The sequence below is a fragment of the Thermobia domestica genome, chromosome 5, assembly GCF_964235325.1.
Source record: "Thermobia domestica chromosome 5, izTheDome1.hap1.1, whole genome shotgun sequence".
Taxonomy (NCBI): Eukaryota; Metazoa; Arthropoda; class Insecta; order Zygentoma; family Lepismatidae; genus Thermobia; species Thermobia domestica.
In genome coordinates, this window is record NC_137458.1 from 201,390,269 (window position 1) to 201,414,928 (window position 24,660).

The 24,660-nt window shown below is 36.2% G+C and overlaps 1 protein-coding gene across 11 annotated transcripts in view; it reads left to right on the forward strand.

Annotated features, from left to right (window-relative positions):
• The window catches only part of LOC145686344 (uncharacterized), a 584,205-nt gene that overhangs the window by 252,498 nt on the left and 307,047 nt on the right, over positions 1-24,660 (forward strand). For all 11 annotated transcript variants that reach the window (XR_014131592.1, XR_014131591.1, XM_081759580.1 and 8 more), the window contains one exon: positions 12,305-12,614. Coding sequence is in view for 9 of the 11 variants with exons in the window: in XM_081759580.1 (XP_081615706.1) it covers positions 12,305-12,614 (310 nt within the window). In the remaining 2 variants the exon portion in view is untranslated. The remainder of the gene's footprint in view (positions 1-12,304; positions 12,615-24,660) is intronic.

Sequence of the window (24,660 nt, forward strand, 5' to 3'; positions counted from 1 at the left end):
CAAAGTGAACTGACCCGACTGACCCGACCCGACCCGTAACTCGACTCGAGCTCACCCGATCCGACTCGTTTGAGAGCACTAGTAATAATACCACGTAATAATGCAAAGTGTTGGCACAAATACATCTAACGCTGTGACAGGCAATCGTGAAATTGGTTGGTAACCCTGACAACTGGGTTACTTGGGAGGAGTGGTAATGTTCACAGACATGTTTATAGGACATTGAAGAGTACTTATACCAATTTTGGTGTGGATATGTTAAATCGTATGGAAGTTATTGAAAAAAGTTTATTTCGCAATGAGTTGGCAACACTGACTGAGATATCTCCACAGTGCCTGGATGGCCCATCACAATGTTTTTGTATATGAAACTAGATGTAATAAGCTTTCAAACAAAAACAAATTCATTGAAATCCATGATGGGGATTTTGAGAAATAAAGGTTTGAAATTTACAAAAGGACGGTGTAGTTTTTTTTCCTTAAAATGTTACCTTTCAAATGACTTTATGAATTTTCTATGAGCTCTACGAAAAGTTTTCATTCTTTTCATGGTAAACAACTTCAAGACAATCTGAATAAAAAAAGAATCATGTTTCTGGAATTAATAGGAACCGAAATATGACTTTTTAGTGTTCTTACAAAACGGGAAAATATCATGTCGCGATTGTTAAAAATGAATTTTCTTCTCATTTTTGAAATGCAGTAACTTCTGAACCGCTGGTGCTATTGCAATAAAATTTACATACTTGCGATTAGCATAAAAAGTTTTATAATTCTACCAAATCTTATCCAAATCTGCGATAGTGGGTTAAATTTCTCCAAAATTTTGATTGAATTGACGTGGAATGACCCCACAATTTTCCGGTCAAGCTTTAGTGGTATCGACGAAAGCTGTTGAGCCATAATGCTTCTAACGATCCCACATGAATTGTTGGACAGATGACTGATCTCTGGCTTATCGTGAGACGCAATTGTTGTTCCGTTTCTCCTTTCATTTTTGTCAAGGTTAGAGAAGGTTGTTGGATGATCAGCTTGAGTAGCAGTGATAGGTGTGATGTCTTCAGTTTTATCTGTACGGGAGTGGACTTCCGAAGGCAGGAATGCTGTTTCTTTAATCTGTGAATCTATGGGGAACAAACCAGAGGCTTCGGATCCGTTCATAGTATTGGAAACCATGGCTGCTCTCAACCAAACTTTCCTAAAAATTTTCCCGAAATTGTACTTATATATTGTCTGTGAGGGGTGGGAACGCACCCATAGCCGACATTCCTAGTTGTAGAAATATTTTAGGGGCTTAAAAACGAAACATCAATGGGTTGAAGTTTGTGAGTTCCATGTGGAGGTAGCCATAATATATCTATATCTAACTCGCAGGCCTTATCAAGTACGGAAAAGTCTTTGCAATGTGATCCATGGCCGTCTAGAATAAGAAGAATGAGGCCTTGTTGTGTATGACGACCAAGTTGATCAATACATTTTAAAAATACTTCACACGTCATATATCCTGAGTCGGACATTTCCACAACAGTTCCCGGAGGCATTCCATTTTAGTATTCTTCCTTTTTACGTTGACCTTTCATAACGACGAAAGAGGCAATAAAAATACCAGCTGCATTTGCACATGCCATAATACTTACAGTCTCTCCACGTTCTAAAGTAGTTTGATAGTGAACGTTTTTCTTCCCCTTTCTTGACAGCACTTTTCCTGGTTTGTTGACCAAGTGTAAACCAGTTTTGTCGCAATTAAACACGGGGTGTGGTTTATCCCACAAAATATTATTTTCATAACACTCCTCCAATATTTGGAAAAACAAGTCAACTGTTTTCTTTGTCAGTCATTTAGCTCTTGCAAATGATAAAGCTTGAGCTTTACGTACAATTACAGAAGGATTTCGGCTTAAAAAATTGTACACCCAATCATATCCGGCCATTTGCAATCTCTTGCTGAAAAGATGCTTAATGTTATTTTTATCAGCATACGAAAACGCTAGACGACGTAAATTGGTGATAGTAAGACCAAAACACACAGGGCTTTATGCAGAGTCGTTTTGACGCATGATTAGTGCCATACTAACGAGTTTGACTGACATAAGTTTCCTGCAGTAGTCAGGTCTTTAGTATGACCCTAATCTTACGTCAAAACGACTCTGCATTAGGCGGACAGCATCTAATCTTAAAATTCTCTGTACAAGGTCCCTTTCTTGTTGATCCGAAAACGTACGACAACCATCAAACTTTTTAGCAATGAGTCTTCCGACTTTGAAAACTCTCGCGCAAAGTGTTTTGACATACATCAAATGCTCTAGCTGCAGTTGATAATGGCATTAAATTTTGCACTGCTCGAGCGGTACTTTTCATAGTCTCCATCGTCCAATTACATTTATTTGTTATCCGTAGATAGTTCCGCATCATTATTCTGCAATGAGAAGTGCAAAACATTCCTCGATTCAATTTATACCTTTTGAAACCATCCACATCAATATTACCATAAATCAGATTGCAAAAGATCAAAACTGGTGAAGTGTCGGAACTGCCCCAAAATTTGATGTTGGGAGTACCTCGAAACGACACGGCTACAGTTAGTGAATTATAATGTAATATGGAAACACTGCAATGAGGAAAATAGGTCACCATCGTTCGGAGGTAAGATAAAGAACATTTTTTTTTTCTTTCTTTCCGCTGAAGAAATAGAAAGCTTAGCTACGTGAAACCTAATTTTACATGACGCTTTGTAACAAACCAATGTTCATACATCTTATCTGATTTAAACAGACGTAGAAGATCAACAATAACTGCAAAACGACGAGATACTGACACAATACACTATACACTCTAACATTCACAATGCTACTGAATTCACTTGTCTACCACGAGGCTTAAGACAGCTACGGTGTTGCAAGCTTACAAGTATCGGGATTCCCCAAACCACCTTACATGTTAAAAAATATCTTACCTTAAGACTTCACGTTTGGGTAACGCTCTCTCTCTGCACTGAAGTACCAGTTGTCAATTGCAGTTTTCGGATCAAAGTCATGTAAGTGAAAGGCCATTGAATAAAATTGTCAGCAAATCATCCAGTGTGTCAATCTTCAGTGAATTCCAGTAGGCAGTCTTAACTTTGTTGAAAGGAGGGACGAATTACAACGTTGTGAATACTCCTCATTCCGTGTTTTCTCTCACTCAGTGACAATTATTTTCGTGCGAAACAGAAACTGCGCAGCCCATGAGTTCAGGCAGAAACCATTCTTACTGAACACTGGTTGCCAGTTCTAAATTTCTAGTCGCCAATGGCGACCTGGCGACCGGAAATTTTGCACCCAGTTGTAACTATAGATTCCCTTCATCCTACGTGTGTCATGCTAAATTCTGCTTTACTTTTTATTTACAACGTTATTTCTTTATCCTGTATTGGAAGTTTATTTACCAGAGTGACTTTGCTGTATTTCACAAGATGCCGGCACATCGATTTTGGAAGGATATATTTTTCCCCTGTCCAGGTAATAGTATTGACTCCCAAATTTTATTTTCAAAGATTAGTGGCTGTATCCTGCCACATGCCAAAAACTGCAACTGCAACTGCATGTTCGTCTTTGTTTTGGACAAAATCACGTAGGGCAATTCTTGCAAAACTGACGACTGATTTTGGAATCTTCCGTAGTGTGCCAGTATGGACCCGACGTCACACCTGCTCTATCATCATACGTCACAACTTAAGCCAAACAAAACTGTGTGAATTCTCTTTGACTAGAACTGCGAATTTGGATTTGAGACAGAGAAGACTTCATCTCGGGTAGATGGTAGGAGTTATTTCAACTAACAAACCTTAGATCCGTGTGTAGAACTTGGACGCAAATTTATATCGAACATGGACTAAGTGGGTGAGATAAAGACAATTAGATATTACTTGCAATTTCCCTATAACCTCATATACCTGAAATAGCTGCTTTCAACTTAGCACAAGGGAATGTGTTAAGTTTCATTTGTCTATTATTAGATTAATTTTTGGTATTTAATTTTCTTAGTGTTTGTTTGTTTGGCTTTAGAATCACGGTCTGTTATGTCTAGCTCTATAGCTAGTAGTGTCACCCCATTCTATTAGCTTAGTCAATCTCGTAAGTTAAGCTCAACAACCTGCAGCTTTGTCTGGACCGTAATCCAATGCATGCCCAATACGTTACACTAGGTTGACTTATATAAAATACATATTTATTTTTGTAATATGTTATGATTGTACCTAGGTATTCTATATATATTTACTTGGCGTCAATGTGCAGATGATCTATTGCTCTTTTAAAACTATGCTCTTGGATATTATGTTACTCTCTGTCAGAACGGAGCGAAACTAAATGTCCCTGTAAGCACAGATCCGAGGACCGTAAAGACCTAGCTTGAATTTTTTGGACTTAATCTCTGGAAGGCAGTCTATGTTTTTATGACCAGAAATGTACATAACTAAATATGTAACAAATGTATTTTGTTCTATTTATTTCCTTATATTACCTTCATACTATGTTACCTTCATTAGATATCCATAGAAACAATAATAGACCAAGGGCCAAGGGGGTGATAACTCCCCCCCTAGGGAACTTCTGTCACTATATTAGAAATGTTCCTCAAGGTCCTTAGAATAAAAAAAATAGTGGTTGGTCAACATAAGTGCAACACCTAGGTCCTAGGGCCCTTAACCTTTTAGCACCCGTGTATATTTACAGATATCGATGGGATCTTTTTAAATGACCGTAGATCAGACCGTTAGTGCAACACTGAAACAAGTTATACCTCGATCAATTTCTAAGACTGTAGGCTTTCAGTTTACCTTATGAACGGGACATTTCTGTGTACAAAGGAAAACTAATTGAGGGATATTTAAGAAAATTTCCCCTAAAAAGTCCCTTCTCGCGATTCTTTTAGTTATTATGTGGCAACACTGCAAACTACGTGAATAATAAAACGTATTTATGTGTCCCATTTCATGTTTAACTTACACTGAAAATTTCATCTTGATTCATCAAATAGCAGCAAAGAATTTTTTTTAAATAGTTTTCACAGAGTTCATAATAATAGATTTTCATGAAAGTACGAGTATGACTTTATATCAATGTTCCGACCGTCAGTGCAACACTGGAACAAGTTATACCTCGATCGATTTCGAAGAGTGTAGGTTTTCAGTTTACGTAACAAACGAGACATTTCTGCGTACAATAATAATAATAATAATAATTGCGGGGTATTTAAGACAATTTCCCTAAAATCGTCCCTTCTCGCGATTCTTTTAGTTATTACGTGGCAACACTGCTAACTAGGTGAATAATAAAATGTATTTAGATCTTCTGTTTTCGTCTTGATCCATCAAATAGCAGCAGAGGAGATATGTATTTTATAGTCTTCACAGGGTTCATAACAATGGATTTTCATGGAAATATGAGTACGACTTTGTGTCAATGTACAATTATGTGGCAACACTGCTAACTAGGTGAATAATAAAATGTATTTATGTGTCCTATTCTATGTTGAACTTAAACTGAAACTTTTGTCTTGATCCATCCAATAGCAGCAGAGGAAATATATGTTTTATAGTCTTCACAGAGTTCATAATAATTGATTTTTATCGAAGTATGAGTATGACTTTGTGTCAATGTTCCTTTTTATTTTTCTATAGAAAACAAGTTATACAAATTGTTTTAGTTGATTTTCTCATTCGTTATATTATGACAGATTCCCAATACCGAGAAATCCCCCAGGAAGGTTTTATGATTTGTTCGCCCATGGTATAATAGAAATAATTTTAAAGCAATAATTTTACTGTAGTGCGGTTACATTATGTTCCTTTTAAAATACTTGTTGTCCTGCTATTCTACAATGAATACACTTCCAAACATGTCTACTGATATGTGAAGTTATCAAACAACTCTCGAAGTTATTGCGTAGGGCATGTATTTCTATTACATGTGCACACAGATAATCGCACTTAATATATTATGTAATATGTAGTTTTTTAATTGCTGTAATATTAAATAATTTGTTATATTCTTCGTATTCTTGACTGTCTGTAAGTTGATAATAGTAGCACATTCGCCCTGAAATGTACGTGTTCTCAGTTATTCTGGAAAAGAATGACAAACAAAAAGAAGCCAGTCAGACAGACGGCAATTGCAACAAGAAAAGGATTACTGTTGTGAAAAATCGAAAATTCTGTGTAATACACTACGCATAAAACGAAACTGAAACGACGACAAATTTCATTTAAACAAAAAAATTGAAAATAAAACAAATCCATAGGAAGACGAATCACTACTGTTACAGATTCAAGAAGTGGATTTCATAGCAGCCGAAATGAGGTACCACAACTTGTACCAGATCGTCGAGCTGAAATTGTTCATGGAAGGAACATACCTAAAGATAAATTCATTGAAGATACAGTCTGTGCAGGTATGACTAAGTGTTTTGTTATTGAAACAGATTTACTGTTACTGCGAGCTATTCTTAATCACCACCAACAGGTGAGAGTTCCTTCGGGAGTACTACGTTCCAAGAGCTCAGATGTACCTAATCTCTCATGCAGTACCCTTTTAAGTGGAAGTGATATGCAAATCCTCGGAAATTGTCACATCAAAAGGGGAAGAACACAGATGAATCTTCTATGACTGATGGCTGGAGGTCATCACCGCTTTCGGCGACACAATCATACATTGTTGTTTATAATATAAATATTTGTGAATATGAAGATGAGTGGCACATATGGTTGAGTCGAGTTATTAATTCTGTTCTGCTTGTGAGATATCTGACGGTTATACTTGGGAGCATCTTCTTTGACACCAAATTTTTAACGCAAGATGTTTGTTCTGAAGCAGCTGAACAAACATCTTGCGTTAAAAATTTTGATACACGTGTTTTCCTAAGACTTAGGCCTGTATTACTTGCAGCTAAAAGGATAGATATAAACTAAAAAAGATGATGTAAGTCTAAGCTCATGGCATGTAGCAATTTTACCGTGGTAAGCCACGAAAGATGTGACGCTTGTCCATGGTGAATAATAATAGCTCGTAGTAACAATAAAGCTGCTAGAATAACTAAAATACCTATTCACATACCTGCACAAACTGTGCCTTCAATAAATTTATCTTTAGGTATATTTCTTCCATGAACAATTTCAGATCGACGATCAGGTACAAGTTGTGGTACCTCATTTCGGCTGCTATGAAATTCACTTCTTGTGTGTAACAATAGTGATTCGTCTTCCTATCGAATAGGTGTTCCTTTAATGACACGTTCAGCTATTCTAGTGACACATGTCACTAGAATTTCCTATGAAACACCCTTTCCTTTTTTCACTAGAGTTTCCCATGAAACACCCTTTCCTTTTTTTCGTGATCCCAATTTTAGCTATATTTCTGGCCAAATACGAACTGCTCCTCGTTAAACAGAATGTCTGCTGCATACTGCCATATAGCAGTACGCTCCAAATATAGTGAATTATCCACTAAGAGTGTACAATTTTCCGCAACACATGATTCAGCAGGCTGACTTAGCAATCGTGGTAATTTTATGAAACTTTGGTAGTCCCAGGGATAGACCGTGTTTGTTTGCGTCGTATTCTGTAGAAATTTGGATGCAATTTGATGTTAAGCTGAGCAGTTTTGCAGTGTCAGTCTCTTGCCGCAGTACTTTGACCTGAAAGTTCTTATAGATTTTTTTTATGAGATTTGTCGTCGTTTCAGTTTCGTTTTATGCGTAGTGTATTACACAGAATTTTCGATTTTTCACAACAGTAATCCTTTTTCTTGTTGCAATTGTCGTCTGTCTGACTGGCTTCTTTTTGTTTGTCATTCTTTTCCAGAATAACTGAGAACACGTACATTTCAGGGCGAATGTGCTACTATTATCAACTTAGACAGACAAGAATACAAAGAATATAACAAATTATTTAATATTACGGCAATTAAAAAAACTACATATTACATACTATATTAAGTGCGATTATCTGTGTGCACATGTAATAGGAATACATGCCCTACGCAATAACTTCGAGAGTTGTTTGATAACTTCACATATCAGTAGACATGTTTGAAAGTGTATTCATTGTAGAATAGTAGGACAACAAGTATTTTAAAAGGAACATAATGTAACCGCACAACAGTAAAATTATTGCTTTAAAATTATTTCTATTATACCATGGGCGAACAAATCATAAAACCTTCCTGGGGGATTTCTCGGTATTGGGAATCTGTCATAATATAACGAATGAGAAAATCAACTAAAATAATGAAAATTGTGAAAACTATAAAATACATATTTCCTCTGCTGCTATTGGATGGATCAAGACAAAAGTTTCAGTTTAAGTTCAACATAGAATAGAACACACAAATAAATTTTATTATTCACCTAGTTAGCAGTGTTGCCACGTAATAACTGTACATTGGCACAAAGTCGTACTCATATTTCCATGAAAATCCATTATTATGAACCCTGTGAAGACTAAAATACATGTTTCCTCTGCTGCTATTTGATGGATCAAGACGAAAGTTTCAGTTTAAGTTGAACATAAAACAGAACATCTAAATATATTTTATTATTCACCAGCTAGCAGTGTTGCCACGTAATAACTAAAAGAATCGCGAGAAGGGACGCTTTTAGGGAATAATAAATATCCCTCAATTGTTTTTCCTTTATACGCAGAAATGTCTCGTTCATTACGTAAACTAAAAGCCTACACTCTTCCAAATCGATCGAGGTATAACTTGTTCCAGTGTTGCACTGACGGTCGGAACATTGATATAAAGTCATACTCGTACTTTCATGAAAATCTATTATTATGAACTCTGTGAAAACTATTTAAAAAAAATCCTTTGCTGCTATTTGATGAATCAAGATGAAATTTTCAGTGTAAGTTAAACATGAAATGGGACACATAAATATGTTTTATTATTCACGTAGTTTGCAGTGTTGCCACATAATAACTAAAAGAATCGCGAGAAGGGACTTTTTAGGGGAAATTTTCTTAAATATCCCTCAATTAGTTTTCCTTTGTACACAAAAATGTCCCGTTCATAAGGTAAACTGAAAGCCTACAGTCTTAGAAATTGATCGAGGTATAACTTGTTCCAGTGTTGCACTAACGGTCTGATCTACGGTCATTTAAAGAGATCCCATCGATGTCTGTAAATATACACGGATGCTAAAGGGTTTAGGGTCCCAGGACCCAGGTGTTGCACTTATATGTTGACCAACAACTATTTTTTTTTTATTCTAAGGGCCCTAAGGAACATTTCTAATATAATGGCAAAAGTTCCCTAGGGGGGGGAAATCATCACCCTTTTGACCCATGGACTATAATAGACTATTCAACAATAACGTTATTTCAATATGCCATTTTCAACCAAATTTTAATGATATTATTTAGTACTAACAAGAAGCATTTCATTATGATAATTCGTTACTCCACAAATGTTTGATAAGTATAACATCATTAATGTTTCGTCGATGTTTCGTTCGTCTACTTCGCTATGTTGTTAACAATCCCGGGTTTCTACCTGTGTTCTCTAAGACGTTACACTTCTGAGAACGGACATGTTGATGACGTGATGTCTTTTTAACCCACAACTGGATTTTTTTCCGCCTTTTTGTGATAAATATTTTACAAGTAGTACTTTATAGTCTAGCAAACTTCGTTTTGTTCTTTTTTATATATATGTTAAAACGTAATTGGACTGTACTAATAAGGTAGGGTTGCCATATTTCAAACATGAAAATCCGGGTTGCAACTAAATTACGAGAATCTTTAAAATGCTTAAAATGAATAAAAAATGTTATTTATTTATTTATTGAACAAATTCTCAGGTACAGAATAATGTTGCCATTTTATACAGGGAAATGTTAACAAGCAGGAAAAGAAAAAAAGAAAAACGTCAAAAAATAAAAATAAATAACGACAACAATAACATCAATAATATCAGCAAATAGTGCACAAGTAATATTATTTGGCCAGCATGCGTTTTATTGGTGTGTCAAACACCGGGTAGTTCGAAAAAATGTCCACCTCACCAGTTAGATTATTATAATAATTCGGTATTCTGTGAGAAAGAGACCTCTGTATAATTGTTATCCTAGGACGTCAAAGATGGAAATAGTGGGCCTTCCGCGTTTTGCGGGAAGGGACACATAAGGATAGTTGTTGAAGTAGGGTTTCTGATTTTAGGTTCCCATTAACTATTTTATGAGGAAATTTCAGGTCAGAGTTATTTCTGCGTACTCCCGGCTGTTGGATATTAAGATATCGCAGAAATTCCTCCTTAGGTAATATTCGAAGTACGGGAACAGGAAAATGTACTATTGCAATAAAGAAATTGAGAACAGACTCAAGCCTAGAGAGATGTGTAGGTGCGGCCATGACCCATATGGGAGAACAGTATTCGATCTTGGATGATATTAGAATTTTATAGAATGTTGCTTATGATGCCACAGTGCGTAGTTCAGTGAATCGGTAAAGAAGCCCCAGCATACGCATTGATTTCTTAACTATTGAGGAGCTGTGGTCAGAGAACGAGAGTTTCGAATCAAAGAGGACTAGCAGAATGAGTTACAGGAGAAAGATATATACAGTGGAGTCTCGTTAATTCGAACTTGGATAATTCGAAATATTGGATAATTCGAATAGAAGTCCATTCCCCTTGAAAACTGTATTGAAAACAATAGTAAAAAATCGTGGATAAATCGAACTTTTGAACCTATGTTTTGGATAATTCGAAGTAATTACAGTTGAAAATTTTTAATGTTAGACAGATGTAAACAGAGAAATACAGTTTTAACGTATTTTCAGTTATCCAGATACAGCCATAGGGAAGAGTAATACAAAAGATAAATAGAAAATCTATGTAATGATAAGACGAAGGTGAGTTGGGGAAGAAGTAAAGATAGAGAACTGTGACAATCTTATCTTGTTTCAGAATTGGTAGAAAATTTAAGATGAATTATTGACAAAGTCAACCAAATGTTATTAATATCGTATTCCACGCAATACATGAAATTCAATATTTATTGACCGTACAAAAACAATCAAATTTAAGCAAATGAAGTTTACAACTTCTTAAAAGTGAGAACAGAATATTCAAATTGTTACTGTTGTTTAATTGTTTGGGCTATTCAATGTATGTTGTAGTGTTGTACGTAAATATATTTTCCATTGTACACGTTGTTTGAATTATGTGAAGTCAATGTCGTTTGTTAGTTTGCGGTATTCGATCACGCAAATAATAAGCTGCTTTAAAGGTAAAGTCTACACCATATGAATATGTTTTTGATGCCCAGTACTTTGGTTTGTTTGTTGTTATATATGTGAAAATGAAAGTTGTTGGATAATTCGAATTTTGGATAATTCGAAGTTTTTTCGTGTCCCCTTGGACTTCGAATTAAAAAGAGTCCACTGTACTAATTTACCAATTTGTTAAATACTAATTTACTTTGTTCCATTAGAGTTGTTCAAGTATTACGTAATCTCTTTTTTTAGTCATTTTAGTATACCTTTTCCTCCCTAGTTAAGCAAAGGTAAGCAGATGAGCATTTTTTTTTTTAATTTCTCAGGATGAGTTATGTTTTTTGACGTTCAGTCTGTCTTAGCTCATTAAAGTATGATGTTTCCTTTCACATGTTTGTATCTTTTTTTTCTCTTTCTTTCTAGAACGGTTAATTCATTGGCAATATGTTCTGGCAGCGTTTCGTATCTTCAAACAACTCCTTTCCTTGAATTTTTACTTTATTTCTGTTATTTTTAACAAACTAACAACTCAATAGCTCGCATGTATGCTTACGTGGGCATGATTCCCCTCTTTTTTAAAAGTTTTTTATTGTTTTTTTCTTAACTTTTGAATTGTCATACTCAAAAGTTGAAGGGAATAATTATATACCTAATCTTGTGAAAAAAGCGAACTATAATATTCCCCTCCTTTCTTCTTCGCTGAAATCCGGGACATTTAAGCGACCCGAGGAATATTTTCGGGACGCTGGGACGCAGATCTCGATTCCGTGACTGTCCCAGATTTTCCGGGACGAACGGCAACCCTATAATAAAGGATTTTCTAAGAAATTATAGGTCAAATTTAAGAGAGTTCCTGATAACGTAAAAAAATAACGATCGGAATGTGAATATAGGTAAGACGAAGTACTTAGTAATGAATTGAAATCAGTCTTTCTGAAGTCAATCTTTTAAATTTAAGAACCAATATCATATTTTTGTCTTATTTTCTTCAGTGATAATGTTAGATAGGAAATAACATTTTCTACTATCTGATTGCTTTTTGTTTTTACGTAGAAGGTTACATTGCTAAAGAGAATGAAGTTAGAATTACAGAAGATCTTCACAAACTTATTGACCTTGGTAATGGATCATTTAAAAATCCAACAAATGGTGAAATTTTATCATATCAAAGGAAAAATCTCATACTTGAAAAAGAGCGCACACAGGAAACAACTTCAATTCTTGAATGTCACACATGGGAAAACGAATCTTCAGTGGAAGATGAGTGTATACGTAGAAATGATGTATCCAACAGAGAAGATTATATGCAAGCATCTATGATTGAACAGACAGGGACTATGCATGTCCTGAAGAATTCAAACAAGTAAGTTCATTTTTATCTGTTTTTCTTTGTTGAACGTGGACTGATACTACTCCTCTACGAATTTTATTTTTTTATCTCTTTACTGAACGAAAGTAGGTGTTTATTATAGTTCTTGACCTGATTACATATCTGAAATAAATTATGTTACATCTGTTTACACCTGTTTAAGGAAACAATTTTACATTTAAAAAATCTCTTTTAATAAAATCGTTATTTTCATGTACAATGCAAACTAAGTGAAATAAAAAAAATATGTACATAGTATATTCGGTTATCAGAAGGATAAACCAATATTTATTACTAGGGTTGCTTGCAGTTTTCCATAAACCATATTTTTTTTTTTTTTTTTAAGTAAACATCCACATACATGAAACAACCTGTATACCTAGAAAAATGCAGTTGAAATTAATGTTTTTATGCATTGCCAACCAATCAAAAATTATAGTTAAGTGAAAAAACCTACAAAGACATAGACGAGTCGTCCAGTTGCAAAACGTCTCTTGTCCACTTCTCTGGGATGTATTTTTTTCGTGATTTTTGTTTTGTTAATACTTAATTTCATCTTATTTATTCCATTTAATGGTTCAGGTATTTATTTTATAGTTTACAAAACTTATTTTACTCGTCCTCAGGTGTACTAATTAAGATGATAACAAAGAAATAAAAGATTTCCCGAAAGGTTTGTAAAATGGACAAGAGACGTTTTGAAAACGGGCAACACAGATGCAGATTGATGCATGTTATAGGGATGGTACCGAGACCGAGACTAGTCTCGGTCTCGTCTCGGTCTCGTCTCGAATTATCGAGACGAGACCGAGACCGAGACGGACTTTTATATACCGAGACGAGACCGAGACCGAGACGGACTTTGAAATACCGAGACGAGACCGAGACCGAGACAGGCCTCTATAAATCGAGACGAGACCGAGACGAGACTTAGGTCAGTTTCGAAAGTCTCGGTCTCGTCTCGAATATTGATATTGATAGATACTAAAATTGCCTTCACTCAAAATTTCTTTCGTTGCTATGTTAGATAATATGAGAACGGATGACTGATGTACAGTGGCGTATTTAGGGGGTGGTTATCGAGCTCAAACCCCTCCCGAAATAAATTTGTGATCATTTTTTGCATTGCACGTACAACGCAAATGTTTCTTCCTCGTTCCTCAAGTCTCTCCTGAAACAAAATCTACTGCTGATGCAAATAGAATTCTCTCTCTCTCTCTCTCTCTCTCATATATATATGGTCGCGGCCCCCCAGGGCTGCCCTGCATAGGTTCCCGGGGCCCAACTTTAATTTTAAATGGAAGCAAGGGGTGAGTGGTACCTCATTCGATAGATCTTTAAAACCCAAAAAGCGTTGTGGCAAAAGATCTTTCATATCGGGCATTGTACTCAAAATGGCCGCCAAGATATGTTGCCTCTATCAGATACAGTAAAACGTGCAGTACCACTAATATGAAAACGGTTGAACATAAAATGAACCGAACAAAAACTCAAATAGAAAATGTCATGTGGCACATCGATTGATATTGTCGCGGAGGCTTCCAGGGCTATCCTTCATGGGGGCCCAGGGCGCAACTTCAAAATTGTAAATGGAAACATGGGGTGAGTGATATCTCGTTCGATATATCTTTAAAAAATAAAGAGTGCTGTTGCAAAAGATTGTTCAATATTTTCAAAATGACCACCAAGACATGGTACCTGCATCAGATAAAACGTCCAGTATCACTAATATGAAAACACCAGAACAAATATCCGAATAGGAAATCACAGAGGTATTTATCATTCTATCTCTCGGGAATGTTGCAACAGTCGAAAAGATGACTAGTAGAAATCTAACTTTTAGAAATTTATCCTAACCTCACTCCGTAAGTGAGTGAAGCGGGAAGGATCGGTGAAATTGCAGATGAGAGCCTTAGTTTTTGCAAATTGTATCTACGAAACAAAGTTATTTGAAATGTGTTTTTATAAGAGATAAATGTCTCTCTAATGGGATAAAGTAGGTAAAATTCTTGTTAAATGGTATCTTCCATTTTGATTGCAGGCAATGGTTTGATGCAAAAATGAATAAACTGAAATGCGAAACAAATTTGTCGAACACTTTAAGAACAATGTTTACAAACGTTGGTTTTGTTCAACAGTCGTCTGCATGATATTGGTTCGCTTCTTTTCCTTCTATGTCTTCTTGCATGTGATAGAATATGAGTTTCACTGAGATGTCCACAGTTACATTCCGAATAACTTTCAGCGGTAATTTCAGTTGTGATCATTTGTAACGAAACGGTACATACTGATGCAGATATGTCCCAAAAATCGTTGCACGCATTGTGTTAAATTATCAGGGGTGGGCAAAATGTTGTTAAACTTGAATTTTATCTTAATTTTATTCACCTTATTTCACTTTATTTTTATTCATTATAGTACCAGTCATTTGTACACATAAGTGTTTCAGACAAACCATATCTATTGCAAATAAAAGTGAGGTTCTCATTTGAGATTTTACCATTCATTCCCGCTTCACCTACTTACGGACAGAGATCGGAAAGATAATTTTCTATCATTTCCTCCTTTTCATCATGTCAATTACACTTTAATAATCTCTTTCTCCGTTGCATTATACTCCAGCCGTGAAATGATAAATACCCTCTGTGCTTTTCCTATACGAGTTTTATTCTGTTCATTTATCTCCAACTATTTTCATATTAGGAGTCTAGTGGTACTGGACGTTATATCTGATACAGGCACCATGTCTTGGCGGTCATTTTGAATACGGTGACCGATATGAAAAATCTTTTGCCACAACGCTTTTTACTTTTTTAAAAATCTATGGAACAAAGTATTACTCGTCCCATGTTTCCATTTAAAATTTTAAAGTTTGGCCCTGGGACCCCATGAAGGGCGGCCCGGGGAAGCGCCGCGACAACACCATTCGGTGTGCCCCATGGCATTTATGTTCAACCGTTTACGAGATATCTCCGTGGAAAGATTAAAATGGGCCATCCTGTATATATATATATTAGAAATGCTGGAATTTTGTACCAAGTTGGGAAATTCTTCTAAATACTCTGCAATATTAGATAAACATACAATGTTGCTAAAGCAAAATAAAGTTGTATTTTCTCAAATTGTGCTACGTAAAGTATTACATATTTCTAATTTAGTTATTTAACAAAACCACAATAGCCCATACATTATTTAGTGTAACAAAGGACAACACAGTATCACTAACATCAACATTTTGGAGATCTCTAATAACTCAAATGGTATGGCCGGTGCAATGCGCATCAACTGTATCTTAGCGTTAAATACTATGATCATGGAATAATACATTTCGAATGAATGAAGAAACAAAATTTCAAGAAACGGAAAATTTAAATGTTTCTAAAGACTTCACTTCCGAAAACGCGCTGACATATCACGTCTCATCATGTAGATGCTTCCAAAAGACTTAAATGCTTTCAACGCCATTTACAACAATTATTTCAAATCGTTTCAGAGATACCAAACACATTGGTAGTGATTGTTATACTGCTTAAAATGACGTACAGTAGAGCGTCGATTATCTGAACGTCGGTCAACCGAACGACCGCTTAACCGAACTGTGTACTCGCTCGCACCTGTTATGGGGCGTTTACACTTAGTCGATTTGCGTTCGATTCAGTTGAATTGACGTCACTTTCAACTTAATCGACCGTGTAAACGGGACTTCAACTTAATCGCTTGTTGATCGAAGGCGACTAATCGACTGGCAACTGAATTAAAAGACGTCCTATTTTCTGTGGTTGAAATAATTGAACACATCCATCAATCTGATTCAGCCTAGTTGCTTCGATTTAGTGGCAAATGCAGCGAGTCCATTTAGTCGTGCGACTAAATCGACTAAGTGTAAACGCCCCATTATGGGGAGTTTACACTTAGTCGATTTGCGTTCGATTCAGTTGAATTGACGTCACTTTCAACTTAATCGAACGTGTAAACAGGACTTCAACTTAATCGCTTGTTGATCGAAAGCGACTAATCGACTAGCAACTGAATTGAAAGACGTTCTATTTTCTGTGGTCGATTCTATTTTCTTCTGCTATAACACCGCAAATTGTAGCAATTACTTTTTGCTTGGACATCTTTAAAATTGCCAGTCGATTTCGAATCGACCAGAGGAGAGCGAGTCGACAAGCAGCATTCAATTTCGGTTGAAACAATTGAACACATCCATCGATCTCATTCGGCCTAGTTGCTTCGATTTAGTCGCAAATGCAGCGAGTCGATTTAGCCGTGCGACTAAATCGACCAAGTGTAAACGCCCCATTACTCTCCCACCCTACCGTCCATCATTCCCCTCACTCCCAAACCAAGTTTCCCACAGTAGTCGCCGCACTGAGCCACCGCTGGCGGAACATTGCTTCTAATGGGGCCTTCATAAGGCGCTGCTGACCGGCCAAGCCGCCAGCAAAATGCGTATGTAATATGTACATATTTTTGTTTAATAAACTGTATCACATACTATATATTCATACTAAAGTTGCCTTTGTACGTTACTTTGTGATACCCTAAGAGATGCCTGTTTTTATGGATAAATTTACTGTACAGTACTTCTTTTTGGCAAATAAACATGTACAGTTCGATTATCCGAACAAACCAGTTTTCCGAACACCCATGTCCCCCAATTACTTCGGATAATCGACGCTCTACTGTATTTGTATTAAATTTTTATAATGATTATTGCTTTCCTTAGCTTCTATAACATTACGACAATAGTTTTTGGTGGTTTAAATTACAAGTTGCAGTTACATTATTTTAAGCAGTGTTGCCCACTTGAATAAATTGCTAAATATTATTCTAAATATGTGCAAATAACGTAGATAAACTGCAAAATATTTTAGAATTACTCGTAATTTCTTTTATGATGCAAGAATACTTTCAAGAGACGACGTTTTTCATAGTCTTTGGGCTACTTATAATGTTAATGTTTAAGTCTTCGTTCCAGCAATACATGTAAATGCAAATTGTAACTGAAATTAAATGTAACTGATACATTTTCAGTAACACTAGTTGTTCCCCCTAAGCCTTAGGCCTGGTGTACATTTTATATTAAGACCGTGCTTAATTAAAGATTCTAATTACACCCTAATTATATTTCACTTGTTTTAGTTTGACCACCGACCTCAAATTCGATCCATACCATATAGCTATATGCAATTATCCAAAGACTTACAGTTAGTAATACACAGTGTTCATTCTTGTTTTGTTTTGTTTTAGTTTAACGTCCCACAGTTATGCTAGGGCGGCTAAAGGAGACGTGGAGCGAATGATTATAGTGGAATCCGAACCACTTCGGTCGTTCAACTTTACCCCTACCTCAAATCGAACTTGGGACCACGCCAACCGAAATCAAGCGTGCTAGCCGCTAGATCAAATGGGGGTCCTCACATTGTGTTGATTTAAATCATTCAGTCAGTGTTGCCAGATCCGAAGATTAAAAAGTAGCGTGTCTGTACTCCGAAAGTAGCGAATTCGAACTATTTGTAGCCCAAATATATAGAAATGAATACTGATAGTGCTAATGAAATAATTTAATATGAGCTGGAAGATGTGCTGGACGTATTGCAAGAATAAATTATGATCGTCGGACGAAAACAATTCTAGACTGGATACCACGAGACAAAAAGTCTAGGAAACCTCCGCATACAAGAAGGTGTGACGAAATCAAGCACCACTGAGGAGTAACCTGAAAAAGAATTGCCCAAGTTAGATAGTTGTTGGAGAAGACTTGGAAAGACCTTCATCCAGCAATGGATTAATAATGGTTTATTATGATGATGGTGATGATTTTATTATATCTGGACCTCGGAGGTAACCTAAACCAAGTCATAATTTCGTAATTTTAGAGAAGCGAAAAACCGGTTTCTCAACTGAGACCTATAGTACTGTTTTTGAAACTTACTAAGTAGTTACAAAGTAGTAAGATGCTTTCAAACTTATATTATTACACCATTAGAAAGAACATAGTCTATTAAAAAAGTATTGTTAACTCAATTTCAACCAAAAAGTGACAGCATAGTCTACCTCGAAAGTTCATATATATATATATATATATATATATATAACTTTTACTAGGTAAGGTAGGGTAAAAATGGATCCAAAATTTAATGAAAGTCGTAGAGCGAAAAAAATATATTTGACTATTCAATCCATCATGTTGCAGCAAAACTACGAAAATTAATATAAAAGAAAACTAGAAAGTTAAGAATCAATTGTTCTGGCGAGTGAGAAGAAGTAGATACAGATAACTCTAATTACCTATATACTTATATCATATGTATACGTATATAATACTAGCAGCGTTCACCCCGCTTCGCTGCGGTCACCCCGGAACGCAATAAACGTTGTTACTTAGATAATTTTTACTTTTTCGCTTTCAAGTGATATGATAAAAACCATAGAAGATTGCAGTAAATGTTAACATTATATCGCCTGTCATTTATGTTAACCCGCCCCGCTTCGCTGCGGTCACCCCGGAACGCAATAAACTTTGTTACTTAGATAATTTTTACTTTTTCGCTTTCAAGTGATATGATAAAAACCATAGTAGATTGCAGTAAATGTTAACATTATATCGCCTGTCATTTATGTTAACCCGCCGAGTGACACGGTCATGCGGGTTGCATATAAATACGTTTATTTTTACCTATGATGAACTAACAAAGGATTTGTACGTTATGGACACTTGAATGGTCAATTATCTCAAGACACTGGTAATTAAAAATTAAAGTGATATGATAAAAACCATCTAGGGTCCAAATCCTAATAACCCCCCAAAAATGAAAGAAATTGGTTCAGCCGTATTAGCGTGATGAGGGAACAAAGGATTTGTGCGTTCTCTTTTATATATATAGATGTTTCGCAAGTAATTTTTAATCAATATAAAATTTCAAATGAACGCAAGATTAGTTTTCTCGAATAAAGATTACATGCACCGTTGAGAGCTCAGGAATAAGCTTAATCTATGTTACGGCACTGGATATGTGCTTACGTAATGCATTACGACCTTATGAACTTGTATAAGAAACAGAATGCACTTAAAATGAGATGCGAACTATGTGAAACATCGGACTTTGAATCTAACTTGTTTTGTGATCCAACTCGAGACCTCGCATAGCAAAGATGAGTGTAGTAGCTCCCACCACAAAGTTCAGGACGTTCGTGTTATAAAGTGTCAATTAAACACGGAGATGTGAAACGGTAATAAAACATTTTATCAATTTGAAACAAAAAAATACGTATTTTGTAGTAATAATTTACCCTACTTGTTAAGATAATGAACGTTATATTCTGTTTTTAAAATGACAGTCAAAGCAGAATGTGTTAAATAATAAATGAGAAATTGTAATTTTTCAATTTTGGTACGATTTAATATATTCGTGCTGCTATGTGTTGTGTTATCCGTTAGGAAGTATTGAACAATTCTGATTCAAAGGAAGGAAATAAACTACTGTATAGTACTGGAGTTAATTTAATAGAGTTTAATTGTATAGGCAGTTCTGAGGCTATATAAGACAAAGTCTATTGCTGAAAGTGAAATATGGGTTACTATTAGGGTTTTAGGGTGATATACCCACTGATCATTGAACCTGGAATACACACATGGAAAGCATTAGCACTAGCAAATTAGCTATGAAGAGGTACACCATACCATAATTCTAAGTCAAAATGAAAGAAAAAATGAGCGGAAACGACAGACTATACGAGAATAATACTTTCACTATTTTAATGTCACACTATTTATTTCGAGACTTTCGAGACTTTCGAGACGAGACCGAGACTTGGTACTCGAGACCGAGACCGAGATCGAGACAAGCATCTGTCGATCGAGACGAGACCGAGATCGAGACGGTGATTTTTTGCTCGAGACGAGACCGAGACCGAGATCGTTATTTATCAACCGAGACGAGACCGAGACTGTACAAAGTCTCGTCTCGTCTCGTCTCGGTACCATCCCTAGCATGTTAAGAATCACAAAATGAAAGAAACACCTGTGAATCTCTCTTCTCGTGCAATGTGGGAGGGAGGGGGGGCGTGTCACGTGCCAAATTCCAACAGCAATCTGAAAACATTGCCACGCCAGATTTTCTATTGTGTCGCTGCTCCAGGATTTGGATTGATTGCTGATAGCTCTCACCATGCTTATCAGACACATCTCCTAAGTTTTCAGAAAAGACAAACGTGTGGCTATGTAGGAAATGCACTTTGAGCGACATGCTGCATCGCATTGTGTGCAGGTTTGCCTACAGCATTTACACTTCACTTTCTGATATTTGATGAGAGAGAGGAAAATTGAGTACATATTCCGCTCAGCTCTGGTCATCATTCAGGAAAGTAGTACATCGGTCATTTGTGATGTCTTTAGTCTTTTCCTCTGACCTTATCTGGACACTTTCCAGGACCGATCTTGCTCTTAACTATATGGTTGGCATACGTGCACTTGGCATGAGAAACCTGTGTTCTGTTCCCGGTAGAGCTCGTGTAGTTTGGATACCATGTTAAGCTGTAGCTCAACGTCTCACATAGACTTGCTACATAAAAGGACACTAAACTCTAAGCCAACTAACCAACTTTCTGCCGTGCTATCTTCAATCAGGATATCGTGCGTCTCCCATATCGCCATATCACCTTTAGACCAGATCCGTGAATTCTAGCTGGGGATTCTTACATGTGTTTGGTTGATACCCATGCCCTATTCAAGAGTAGAAACCAATACACTCATTCATATGATCATGTTTTGTAATAGAGCCTCTTCATCTTAGTGGAACTTAGAGTACTATACATGCAAAATTTTGTTTTGTACTAATTCAGAATTTTCACTAAAATTCCCACCAAAATATAGTGTTTGTTTTGAATTTTTTTTTATTATAGAAGGATACAAGGTGAAGAAACCAAATTTACAGATATATGTATTTGCGTCGTAGATATAATTTCAAAATTTTTAGTTTTTTGATAATTCCCAAATTTAAAGTGGGCCAACACACCCCCTCTCACAAGTTAAGAGGGGCATAAGACGATAAATTACATCAAAAACCTACCACATAGTGAGCATATGGCAGTACAAATATTTTGATTATTTTTAACTCGTAGAAAGGATAAACAGGATCACTCAAATGTACAAAATTATACATTAGAGTCTTAGAAAACTTTTATCAAATTTTGTTTTTTGACAATTTCCAAATTTAAGTGGTAGGCAACACATCCCTGCCAAATTTTGAGAAGGGGCCATAAATATACCCGTGCTCTATAAAATTGATCAGACTCATGTACTCGACCGTGCAAGTGATAAAGCCTCACTTAATAGGATAAGTATGGTTAATGACCGACTACGTGGTAGCAAATGTCCATACGAATATTTTGACAAATTTTTAACCTTAGAAGGGGATAAACAGAACCACTAAAATTTACAGTTATATAATCGAGTCCTAGAGAATATTTATCACATTTTTTACATTTACATTTTTTGCAATTTTTAACCTAAAAGGGAACGAGATATATCTTTCCTCTCCAGATTTATAAGGATGTCTTCTGTGCCCCTGGACCGTATTCCTTGAGCATTAGTTAAATCTCATATATTCTGGAGATCTTTCAACAACCATCACACTTTCTGACTCTGAACCGAGAGGTTGGAGTATTGAAGGACATGAAAACGCTGATGTTTTATATCGCGATCAAGAGACATCCGTCTCTCTTTGTTCCGTTATTTCACTTTTGAATTATAATTCATTGTACAGTACTATAATTCATATACAGTACTATTACTACTAGTACAGTACTATTATACAGTATGTGTAATATCATAGGACACATGAAAATACCTTTTCCACTATTTACCATCTCTTGACTTTTATGAAAACTTTGTTTGGGTTAAGACATGGGACGCGGAACCGATGAGGGAGGAGTTCGATTCCCATTACTATCAAGAAAGATATACCCGAGCTCCAGGAAGATGCAAGAACTTAACGCTCAGAAAAAATGAAATGAAATTTTTTGAGTTTTACGTCCCACGGTTATGCCGGTTAGGCTAAAGGAGACGGTGATGATGAGTAATGAATGAAATGGTGGAATGAAGAAAGTGGGAGGAAACGGGAGAACCCGAGAAAACCCACGCACACGGTGTTTGTCCACCACAAAGTTCACTTGGCGGGAGCAGGGTTTGAACCCGAGACCCCTAGCACCAGAGGTGAACGCTCTACCACTGAGCCACCGCGGCCCCCACTTAACGCTCAGAATTAATGGGATTCGTTAGCAGAACCATCCGCCTTCAACGCTAATAAAGAAGATTCGCAGTCATCATGTCTGTTTAACTACATAAACAGACGATATGAGTCCTAATGAATATTTCGTTTTTTATACACGTGTGCGTTATGTTTTTGTGTGCGTAAATATGTATTACAGAAGTAATGGAAAACTATTTTTAAACATTTATCAGTACCATCACTCTGCAGGACATCATATCAGCGCCCACATTAATGAACTTGAATACAGAATATATTTTGCGACCACTATTCATGCTATAAGCCTTTCATTCAGAGTTGTTGATTCTTTCGTTATTTATTTATTTATTTATTTATTTATTTATTACTCTTTACGTGGCGAAGGTAAGAAATGAAATGAAATCTTTAAGTTTTACGTCCCACGGTTATGCCGGTTAGGCTAAAGGAGACGGTGATTATGCGAGATGAGTGAAATGGTGGAATGAAGAAAGTGGGAGGAAACGGGAGAACCCCGAGAAAACCCACGAGCACGGTGTTTGTCCACCACAAAGTTCACTTGGCGGGGGCTGGGATCGAACCCGGGACCCCAAGCACCAGAGGTGAACGCTCTACCACTGAGCCACCGCGCCCCCCGTGGCGAAGGTAAGACTCTGGAGCCTTCTGCGAGCATTTAACCATATGCATAGATTGTTAAAGAAAACATTAATACACAACATTTTTTTTTACATTTCAATGGTGAGGTTCCTACTATTTTAATTAATTCGGTAGAGTATTTCCCCACTCCGAGTTTCCTCAATCCCGATGTCTTGTAGTCTCACAGCAGTTATTTAATAGTTAATTTGGAGTAAATAGCCATGCTTTTACAAAACCAAATCTTGTGTACTATCATTCATGGCCATATACCACCAATGATTTGTTACTAATCGTATGTTATGAAGACACCGACTCTCAATGCTTCTGACAGCAATGAGTAAAACGTTGTTTATGCAATCTGGTTTACAGAATTAAGATTATTCTATAGTGCGAAGGAGAATCCTGGTTTTCAGTTCTCGATCCAGTAAACATTATATTAGTTGTTCACAGATCATTGCGAGAGATAAAGTCAAAATGTAACGAAGAGACTGCAAAACAGACAATTGAGTAATAAAAAGAGAATTTAATTCCTTTAATTGTCCTCAGCATAATGAGTATTAGTGCTATTCTTGAGAATTAGTGCTTAACACTAGAACGGCGGCTGGGTCATTTTTGACCCATTTCGAACTTTAGGTTTTAACAACTTTTCTATTTCCTTACGAAACGGATCGAATTATTGTGACTTTTATTCGTTCTCTTGAAGAAATATTTGTACTAAGTATCACTCTTATCCACACTTTGCCTTTTGAAATACCAAACAATTATACTAGAACGGCGGCTTGTGTCAATTTTGACCCAACTCTTTTGTTAGTGATATTTTGTTACGTTGTAACAACACTGCGTCTTTATCTTGCGACCATTCTTTCTCATAATATTCTCCCATTTTACCTCGTATTCAAGAACAGCTTCTCAGCAATTTTGTCAGTTTAGTTGGAGTTAATAATACTTTAGAGAGTGTGTTGATTAGGAGAATCTCATTATTTTCGGACTGATGTGCTATTTCAAACATTCATCATGAGCAAGAAACTGATGGCACCCAATGAAATACTTGCAAAATTCAATGACATAAGTGAGGCCGAGTCTGACGCTGAATGCGTTGCTATTTCATCAGATGAAGACTACCTGCCGAATAACAACAAATATGATGATTCGGA